Below are 10,000 nucleotides of genomic sequence, written 5' to 3'. Positions count from 1 at the left end.
CTCTCTCCCTCTCTCCCTCTCTCTCTGCTAGCTAGATGTGCCTTGTCACTGCTGCCCTGTGTTGTTTTCATTGCTCTCACTCCCGGCAAACAGGCAGGCAGACAGACAGACAGACAGACAGACAGGCAGGCAGACAGACAGACAAACAGACAGACAGCTAGGCAGGCAGGCAGACAGGCAGGCAGACAGACAGACAGATAGGTAGGCAGACAGGTAGGCAGACAGACAGACAGACAGACAGACAGGCAGATAGGCAGGTAGACAGGCAGGCAGGCAGGCAGGCAGGCAGACAGGCAGACAGGCAGCACTGCATTAAACAACCTGGAGGTTGTTTAGTAGCAGCAGTCTGCAGTGTGACATGACACAGGGCCTCCACTGTGTGTGTGTGTGTGTGTGTGTGTGTGTGTATGTGTGTATATACAGTGTGTGTGTGTGTGTGTGTATACTGTGTGTGTGTGTGTGTGTGTGTGTGTGTGTGTGTGTGTGTGTGTGTGTGTGTGTACTGTGTGTGTGTGTCATGAGTGTGACAGGAGAGGATACAGCAGGGATCTCCTGTGAGTCTCTCTCTCTCTCTCGGTGGCTCGGAGATAAATTGCGGAGACATGTTTATCAACATCCGCGAGGTGTGAGGGACCCCCTTGTTGAAATAGAATAATGGGACCTAATTGAGCAGTAACATGTTGTGGCTGTTAGCCAGGCAGGCCCTCGAATGAAAGTGTCTCACCATCCCGTGGGGGGTGGGGGGGGGGCGGCATTTAAACAGCGCAGAATGTGGTAGTCCACTATCCTGCCTTCCTCCCGCCTTTCGTTTTTTTGGGGGGGGTTTTGCTGTGTCTTCTCTGTCTCCTTCAGCGCTTTTGTGCACCTGTAAAAAGAGCTGATCAGACAGTGATGGAGGAGTAGGCTGCTCTGTCAGCCCCAGCCTCTCAGCCCCAGCCTCCCAGCCCCAGCCTCCCAGCCCCAGCCTCTCAGCCCTAGCCTCCCAGCCCCAGCCTCTCAGCCCTAGCCTCCCAGCCCCAGCCTCTCAGCCCCAGCCTCTCAGCCCCAGCCTCCCAGCCCCAGCCTCCCAGCCCCAGCCTCTCAGCCCTAGCCTCCCAGCCCCAGCCTCTCAGCCCTAGCCTCCCAGCCCCAGCCTCTCAGCCCCAGCCTCTCAGCCCCAGCCTCTCAGCCCCAGCCTCCCAGCCCCAGCCTCCCAGCCCCAGCCTCTCAGCCCCAGCCTCCCAGCCCCAGCCTCTCAGCCCCAGCCTCTCAGCCCCAGCCCCAGCCCCAGCCCCAGCCCTGCCCCGATCTCATCCCCAGCCCCAGCCTCAGCCCCAGCCCTGCCCCAGCCCCAGCCCCAGCCCCAGCCCTGCCCCAGCCCCAGCCCTGCCCGGATCTCATCCCCAGCCCAGGCCGTGATCGATTCCTCTGGAGGAACAGCAAAGTCTGTCTCCTGGCACCTGCCTTGCCAAGAACAGGCAGGGAGGGAGGGAGGGAGGGAGAGAGAAAGAGAGAGAGTGAGAGGAAAAACCCAGCTGCCTCAGCCTGGGCCTCGTGCTGCTTTTAGTGCAGAGGGGAGGAGGGATGGATGGAGGGATGGAGGGAGGGAGGGAGGGGGGGAGACTGCTGGCACCATCTGTACATGTCTTTTGTATTCCAGCCCTCATCTTTACACTGAGCGAGGCTGGTGTGCTCAGTGTTCAAATGAAAGGAGAGGTTCTTCTGGGGCGAGATGCTCTGCCTTAAGTGGGCTGTGTGAGAGGATAAAGTGTGTGTGTGTGTGTGTGTGTGTGTGTGTGTGTGTGTGTGTGTGTGTGTGTGTGTGTTGATATTTCCCTATTATTTTCACATTTGGAAATAGGGCATGGCACTCTGAGGACATCCCATCCCATCCCATCTCACATCCCATTTGTTCTTGCAGTGTGTGTGTGTGTGTGTGTGTGTGTGTGTGTGTGTGTGTGTGGCCAAATCTTGCCTTGTTGCCTTGTTTATGAAGGGAGCCAGACGCTTTTGTTTGTTCCTCCTTCCCATCAGCCCCATTAGCCTGCTGTCCTCTCTCTTCCTCTCTCTCTCTCTCTCTCTGCCTGCCCTCCCCTCCCTCCATCCCGTCCTCCCTCTCACCCCTACCCTCCCTCTCTCCCTCTCTCTGTCTCTCTTTCCATCCCTCCATCTTCCTCTCCCCTCACAACACAGCAACAGTAGCCCATCCCTCCATCCCCCCGTCCCCCCGTCCCTCCGTCCTTCCTTCCGTCTGCCAGCGGAGTAGCTTTGTTTAGTGAGAGCAGGACTGTGGCTGTGACAGGGTAACTGTCATACTGACGTGGCTGTATGCGTGTTTGAGCCTCCCGGCTCGCCGTAGCAGCGATCTCAGAGCACTCTGTTTCACCCCGCTGCCTCGCTGGAGAAGTGCTGCTGCTGCTCTGAATCATGGGAGGAGGTGGCCGCCCTCTACGCTTTGATTGGATCCACATTCCCTCTTTTTCTTTTTGTACCGCCCGGGAGGGGGGGGCGGGGGGGCAGAGGGAGAGGGAGAGGGAGAGAGTGTGTGTGTGTGTGAGAGAAAGAGAGATAAAGAGAGAAACAGAACAGATGAACAGACACAGACAGACAGAGAGAGAAAGAGAGAGAACAGTCAGACAGACAGACAGAGAGAGAAAGAGAGAGAGAGAGAGAGAGAGAGAGAGAGAGAGAGAGAAAGAGAGGTCTTTTTGTCGTTGGCCACACTGCTAAAGATGCACTGCAGATGAAAAGCATATGATTTGATCAAACACAGTCTGTGCCGGTTACCTAACCAAGCAGCCGGTAGGTAGGTAGGCAGGTCCATCCGAAGGGCCAGAGTGAACCCTAGTGGCCGAGGACGGTAGTGGTTGAACACCGGCTGGCTGGGTTGGGTTTTCCCCTTCACCTCCTGTCGTTTTCATATGGGGAGGTTATGCATTGCGCTGTCAGCTGGGCCATTACATTTCAATTTGCTTTTTATACTTTGCTCAGATGCTTCTATTTCTCTTGTTGTTTATGTTTCATCTGCCCTTTCTGCTCTCTCACAGCCGGTCTCCGTCAGCGGGAGGCCGGGCTGTGGAGGGCTGCTATGTCTCTGGAGCTATGCCTCACAGGATCCTGTCAGCAACGCTAATAAATACAATCCTCCCTCTCTCCCTCCCTCCCTCCCTCTCTTTGTCTCTGTCTCTCTCTCTCTGTCTCCCTTTCTCTCTCCCTCCCTTCCTCTCCTCCTCTCCTCCTCTCCTCCTCCAGCCCTGCTATCGTCCTGGTGTGAGGAGCTGGGCCGTCTTCTTCTCCTCCGTCACCAGAAGAACAGACAGAACGAGCCCCCGGGGAAAGTGCCCATGCAGCCCCCCATGAGCTCAATGAAGCCCACCCTCTCACATGGGTCAGTGTGCAGTAACGCTCTGTGTGTGTGTGTGTGTGTGTGTGTGTGTGTGTGTGTGTGTGTGTGTGTGTGCGTCTCTTTTGGTGTGTGTGTGTGTGTGTGTGTGTGTGTGTGTGTGTGTGTGTGTGTGTGCGTGCGTGTGCGTGTGCGTGTGCGTGTGTGTGTGTGCGTGTGTGTGTGTGTGTGTGTGCGTGTGTGTGTGTGTGAGACAGGCCAAACCCCTGGGGAAAGCCCTTGCAGCCCCCTATGAAAAACCCCACCTTTTCCTTATAGATCACTGCCTCGACAAACTACCAGTGTTGCTGGTTGTAACAGGGTCAATAGAAGGTAGAAATACCTCCCAAGCTAGCTACATGTTGTTAATAATTACACAGAAGAGTACACTAGGTCACATGTAAGCACAGCAGTGGGGAAAGAAATAATACATCCTGTTTTATAATCTATTTGTTTACACCCACAAGGCACTAATGTATGTAACTGTACTACATACACGACATGATCAAATATTAGCTAACGGGGAATTATGTCAACATGGTGTGTTCTCTGTTTCCACAGCGATGGATCCTTCTCCTATGACTCGGTTCCCTGGCAACAAAACAGCAACCAGCCGCCAGGCTCCTTATCGGTGGTGACGACGGTCTGGGGCGTGACCAACACCTCGCAGAGTCAGGTGAGGTGTCCCCGCACGCGCACGTCGCTCACGCCTCCACCAATGGAGGAGGAGGAGGAGGAGTCTGTCTGATTCGAATGTTGATCTCACCTGAGGACATTGAGTTGTGACTTCATCGATCCATTGTTCATTTATGCTTCAACTCACCAACTGCCAAAGAATTCCGTGAACACTCCTCACCACCGAGAGTGCCTTAAGTGTTCTATGTGGTGTTTACCTAGCAACAATACTTTGATTGGCTACAAAATTAAGCATCATTTTTTATTCACCCTTGGCACTAGATGAGTGAAAGCCGGGTACCCTCACACGGTTCTAATCAAGAACAACAAAACATAACAAAACGAATCATCGAACCAGGCCAGGTCTCTCTTGTATAAGAGATTGTTAATCCCATTGAGACTAACCTGGTAAAATAAAGGTTAAATACATACAAAAAACACCAAAAAACATATACAATCTAATGTAACCTGTGCGGTACGTCCGTCTGTGTGTTCACCAGGTGTTGGGGAGCCACATGGCGAACAACAACAACCCTATGAACCCGGGGGGGAACCCCATGGGCTCAGCCATGTCGGGGAACAACCCGGGGATCAACTCCCCCCAGTTCCCGGGGCAGCAGCAGCAGTTCCCCTCCAAGGGCAACGCCAACCAGGCCTACATGCAGCAGGGCATGTACGGGCGACCCAACTACCCCGGGGGGGGAGGGGGAGGAGGCTTCGGGGGGAAGTGAGTGCCCTGCTTGTTTGTTGTTGTTGTTGTTGTTGTTGTTGTTGACACACTCCTGGTCCACAGGAGGTGCAGAGAGGAGGGTTATTCTGTTATTCTGTGTACTGTGGTGCATGTCATGTTTATTTTAAGTCCAACACACCCTAGGGCTGTAAGGACTTTAGGTTGAGTAGAATGAATCAAGCGTTTTCATAGTGACCCTGAATGTGCCGTGTGAATGTAAATGACTGTGTACAATTAACGTAGTCCCTATTTTGTTATTTTTCTTCCGAATTAGTTTTTTTCACTGTATATTCACTTTTTACATTTACATGACATTTACATTTATGGCATTTAGCAGACGCCTTTATCCAAAGCGACTTACAACAAATACATTTGTTTAAGTAAGTGAATCATCTATCCATCAGTCATCATAAGGTAAAGTAATCAATGCTCGGACCAGGGGACGTAGGCAGTCACAATGCTAGAAGAAGGAAAAAATATATTTTTTAAATTATTATTATTAACAGGAGAGAAACTTGTACAGGGGGCTAGTGGGGGTGAAGAGGTCTTTAGACGTTAGCCCCGTTGAGACTGCAAAGTCCGTTACTGACCCATCTCTCTGTCCCCCCTCCCAGTTACCCCGGGGGTCCTAACTCCGGTCCCGGTGGTATGGGAATGCCTCCTCACTCCCGGAACCCCAACGACTTCACCCAGCCTGCAGCCGCCGCCGCCGCCGCCGCTGTCGCCGCCGCCGCTGCCACGGCAACGGCCACGGCAACAGCCACCGTGGCCGCCCTTCAGCAGGACACGCAGAACAAGGACATGAATCAGTATGGACCGGTACGAGTAAGAACCTTTATCACTTATTAGCTGTAAACACACTGGAATCACACATACACTGGATGTCCTCATGTTTATATTGATGTGCATATGGATATATATACATATACACATATATCATGTTCATATGCTGTATATTCTCATGTTTCTATGTGTTTTTGTGTGCCAGTATGCATCATACAACATAGCTGCTAGGAGCAACACAAATAAGAGTGGTTATAACACCCAACACAGCATACTAGCTTTACATACTAGCTTTACATACTAGCTAGCATACTAGCTTTACATACTAGCTACTATACAAACTTTACATACTTGTTAGCATACATACTAGCTTTACTTACTAGCTAGCATACTAGCTTTACATACTAGCTTTACATACTAGCTACTATACAAACTTTACATACTTGTTAGCATACATACTAGCTTTACATACTAACTTTACATACTAGCTTTACATACTAGCTTTACATACTAGCTACTATACAAACTTTACATACTTGTTAGCATACATACTAGCTTTACATACTAGCTATCTTACAAACTTTACATACTAGGTAGCATACATACTAGCTTTACACACTAACTTTACATACATAGCTAGCATACATACTAGTTTTGCTGATCTTTTGGCCCTGCCCTTGTGTTGCAGATGAGTTCCTCTTTCCAGATGGGACCAAACCAGGCGTACAACAGCCAGTTCATGAACCAGCCTGGGCCGCGCGGCCCTCCGTCCATGCCCGGGAACATGGGTGGGGGCATGAACAACCCCAACATGAGCCCCATGGGCATGAACCAGCCACGGGGCCAGGGTATGGGGCCCTTCGGGGGCCACGGCCAGAGGATGCCCCAGCAAGGCTACCCAGGACCCAGGCCTCAGGGCATGGGCATGCAGGGCATGAAGAGACCCTACCCTGGGGAGGTGAGTGGAGCCCGGACTAACATCAGCCACGCTCGCTACAGTAATGGCTGAATTAGATATGTGTTGTCTTAACCTGCCTTTACTGGCCTTCAATAGATTGTTGGTTTATATAAATTTGAGATTTGTGTGCCTGCAGTGTGTGTGTGATTCTCTTTAAAAACTGAAACATTTAGTAGGGACCTTAACAGAGTGCACCAAGGAGTTGTTGTCTTAATTTCAAAGAAAACATGATTGAATGGGAAAATGTAACTTCTCTTGACAAATATGATTATGACCTTGATGCTTGTCATCCCATGCAGCCTGCCTATGGAGGACAACAATACGGACCAAACAGCCAGTTCCCTAACCAGCAGGGGCAGTACCCCACCTCCAACCCCTCCAGGCCTCTCCCCTCGCCCAACTACCCAGGCCAGAGGATGCCTGGCCAGCAGATCCAGGGCCAGTACCCCCCTCCCTCTGGAGCCATGGGACAGTACTACAAGGTGAGCACCGAGAACCAGGACAAGTTAGAGCAGGTGACTGCATGCAGCGCAGTCTAGACACACACACACACACACACACACACACACAATTTACACACACACACACACGCACATACAGACACACACACACACACACGCACAGACACACACCCCGCATGCACAATTTACATCCTGTATCCTGTTCACATGATCAATCAACTTTGACACACACACGCACACACACACACACACACACACTTTGTACCTGTGTACTTAGTCCTGTACCATGACAGTACGCAGAACCATATTTCCCATGTTGGTCTTGTTTCTCTTTTTCCAGCAAGAGCCATTCAATGGCCAGAATCAGAACTTTTCTGGGAGCGGATATCAATACAGTCAAGGCAACATGAACGGGGTACGTTTTGTTTTTCATTTCTAAATATGTTTTTAGGATATTTCTGCTTTATTGGGATAGAGACAGTAGAGGTTAACAGGAAGGATGGGTGAGAGAGAGGAGGGATGACATGCAGGATATGTCGATGGCCGGAATCGAACCAGGGACCTTGCGATGATATGGTATGTGCCTTAGTGTGCTACGCCACTGAACGCCTCTGAACGGGGTACGTTTGACTGTCTGACAGATGTTGTGATCTGTACGTCGTGATCCATTGTCTGTGAGCACAGCATCATACTTTAAATGAAACATACTATTTTCATTTTATGAATCTGGCATACAGTATGATGATGGTGATGACGGAGATGATGGTGATGCTGATGGTGATGGTGATTATGATGATGATGGAGATGGAGATGATGATGATGATGATATTGATGATGATGATGATGTGCTTGTGATCCGTCTTGCAGCCCCCTCGGCCGGTGGGTAGCTACCCCCACTCCCCGGTGCCGGGCAACCCGACCCCGCCCATGACCCCAGGAAGTAGTATCCCCCCATACCTGTCGCCCAACCAGGACGTCAAGCCCCCGTTCCCTCCAGACATCAAACCAAATATCACCGCTCTTCCTCCTCCTCCAGGTAGGCTGCTCTGCTCTGCTCTGCTGGCTGTGTGTGTGTGTGTGTGTGTGTGTGTGTGTGTGTGTATGTGTGTGTGTATGTGTGTGTGTGTGTTTGTGTGTGTGTGTGTGTGTGTGTGTGTCAGGACTGCGTTATGCTGCTCTCCCACACTGGATTTTACCCATAGGGATTCAAAACAATCCTTGCGTCTAAAGCTAATTTGTGTAATGTAACCTGATCTGTGTGTGTGTGTGTGTGTGTGTGTGTGACAGCACTTGAAAGTCATAATTGAAAGACTAGAATTATTTTCTATCACAACCTAACGTGTATTTGTTGTTGTTGCTCTCATGAGGATAAGCCTGACTCTGAGGTCTAACCTTATCACCTCCTCCCCTCCTCCTCTCCTCCTGTCCTCTTCTCTCCTCCTCTCCTCTCCTCCTCCCCTCCTCTCCTCCTCCCCTCCTCCTCTCCTCCCCTCCCCTTCCCCTCCTCTTCCTCTCCCCTCCTCCTCCTTTCCTCTCCTCCCCTCCTTCTCTCCTCCCCCAGCCAACCCTAATGAGGAGCTCCGGCTGACATTCCCCGTGCGTGACGGGGTGGTCCTGGAGCCTTTCAGGCTGGAGCACAACCTGGCCGTCAGTAACCACGTCTTCCACCTCCGCCCCTCCGTACACCAGACCCTCATGTGGAGGTAAGAGCTCCCCCCTGAGGCTCAACATGGTCATTACAGTACATGATACAGTACCTCACCTCACCACCAGGGGTCCCATTCTATAATACATTCACAGGACGCCAATCCAAATTCTGTTACTAGGTAAATAAAACACTTGGCACTCTAGGTGGTGAGTGTTCCGGAATTCTTTGGCAGTTAGTGAGTTAATATAAAGATTGTATCTCAATGAAACTAACCTGGATAAATAAAGGTTAAATAAAACATAAAAGCTGAGTTCCTGTGTGTCTCCCCCCCCTGCAGGTCAGACTTGGAACTGCAGTTTAAGTGCTACCACCACGAGGACCGCCAGATGAACACCAACTGGCCGGCGTCGGTCCAGGTCAGCGTGAACGCCACGCCACTCACCATCGAGCGCGGAGACAACAAGACGTCCCACAAACCCCTGCACCTGAAACAGGTCTGCCAGCCCGGGAGGAACACCATCCAGATCACCGTCACCGCCTGCTGCTGTGTGAGTACACACACACACACACACACACACACACACACACACACACACACTCACACACACACACACACACACACACACACACACACACACAGACACACACACACACACTCACACAGACACAGACACAGACACACAATATTACTGTACCTCTACAAGAAATACTACTACTACTGATGATGATGTTGATGATGATGTTGATGATGATGTTGATGAAGATGATGATGATGGTGATGATGATGGTCACTTCCACAAGGAGGAAGATATTGATGATGATGATGGTTCTCCTCCACAGTCGCACCTGTTTGTGCTGCAGCTGGTCCACAGGCCCTCAGTCCGCTCCGTCCTCCAGGGCTTACTGAAGAAGAGGCTGCTGCCCGCTGAGCACTGCATCACCAAAGGTACGTAGTCATCCCCTCTGTCATCCCCCCCCCGTCACCCCCCTCCTCCCCTCCACCACCAAAGGTACATAGTCATCCCCCCTTCCTACCCCTCCACCACCAAAGATACATAGTCATCCCCCCTTCCCACCCCTCCACCACCAAAGATACATAGTCATCCCCCCTTCCCACCCCTCCACCACCAAAGATACATAGTCATCCCCCTCCTCCCCTCCACCACCAAAGATACATAGTCATCCCCCTCCTCCCCTCCACCACCAAAGATACATAGTCATCCCCCTCCTCCCCTCCACCACCAAAGATACATAGTCATCCCCCTCCTCCCCTCCACCACCAAAGATACATAGTCATCCCCCCTTCCCACCCCTCCACCACCAAAGATACATAGTCATCCCCTCCATCACCCCCCCTTCCTACCTCTCCACTCATTATGGTGTG

At 51.4% G+C, this 10,000-nt stretch overlaps 1 protein-coding gene across 3 annotated transcripts in view; it reads left to right on the top strand.

The window, feature by feature from the left end:
• Window positions 1-10,000, top strand: part of LOC310817362 (zinc finger MIZ domain-containing protein 1-like) — a 112,254-nt gene that overhangs the window by 98,207 nt on the left and 4,047 nt on the right. For 2 of the 3 annotated variants that reach the window (XM_083687911.1, XM_083687913.1), the window contains 11 exons: window positions 3,232-3,367; window positions 3,923-4,037; window positions 4,537-4,763; window positions 5,381-5,591; window positions 6,238-6,507; window positions 6,807-6,989; window positions 7,309-7,383; window positions 7,836-8,004; window positions 8,530-8,671; window positions 8,954-9,164; window positions 9,457-9,562. In XM_083687911.1, coding sequence (XP_083544037.1) covers window positions 3,232-3,367; window positions 3,923-4,037; window positions 4,537-4,763; window positions 5,381-5,591; window positions 6,238-6,507; window positions 6,807-6,989; window positions 7,309-7,383; window positions 7,836-8,004; window positions 8,530-8,671; window positions 8,954-9,164; window positions 9,457-9,562 — 1,845 coding nt within the window. The remainder of the gene's footprint in view (window positions 1-3,231; window positions 3,368-3,922; window positions 4,038-4,536; window positions 4,764-5,380; window positions 5,592-6,237; window positions 6,508-6,806; window positions 6,990-7,308; window positions 7,384-7,835; window positions 8,005-8,529; window positions 8,672-8,953; window positions 9,165-9,456; window positions 9,563-10,000) is intronic. The other variant, XM_083687912.1, reaches the window with a different exon arrangement.

The sequence above is a fragment of the Argentina silus genome, assembly GCF_951799395.1.
Source record: "Argentina silus genome assembly, chromosome: 16".
Taxonomy (NCBI): Eukaryota; Metazoa; Chordata; class Actinopteri; order Argentiniformes; family Argentinidae; genus Argentina; species Argentina silus.
Note: the sequence above shows the minus strand (reverse complement) of the source record. Positions and strands in the feature narration are given on the sequence as shown.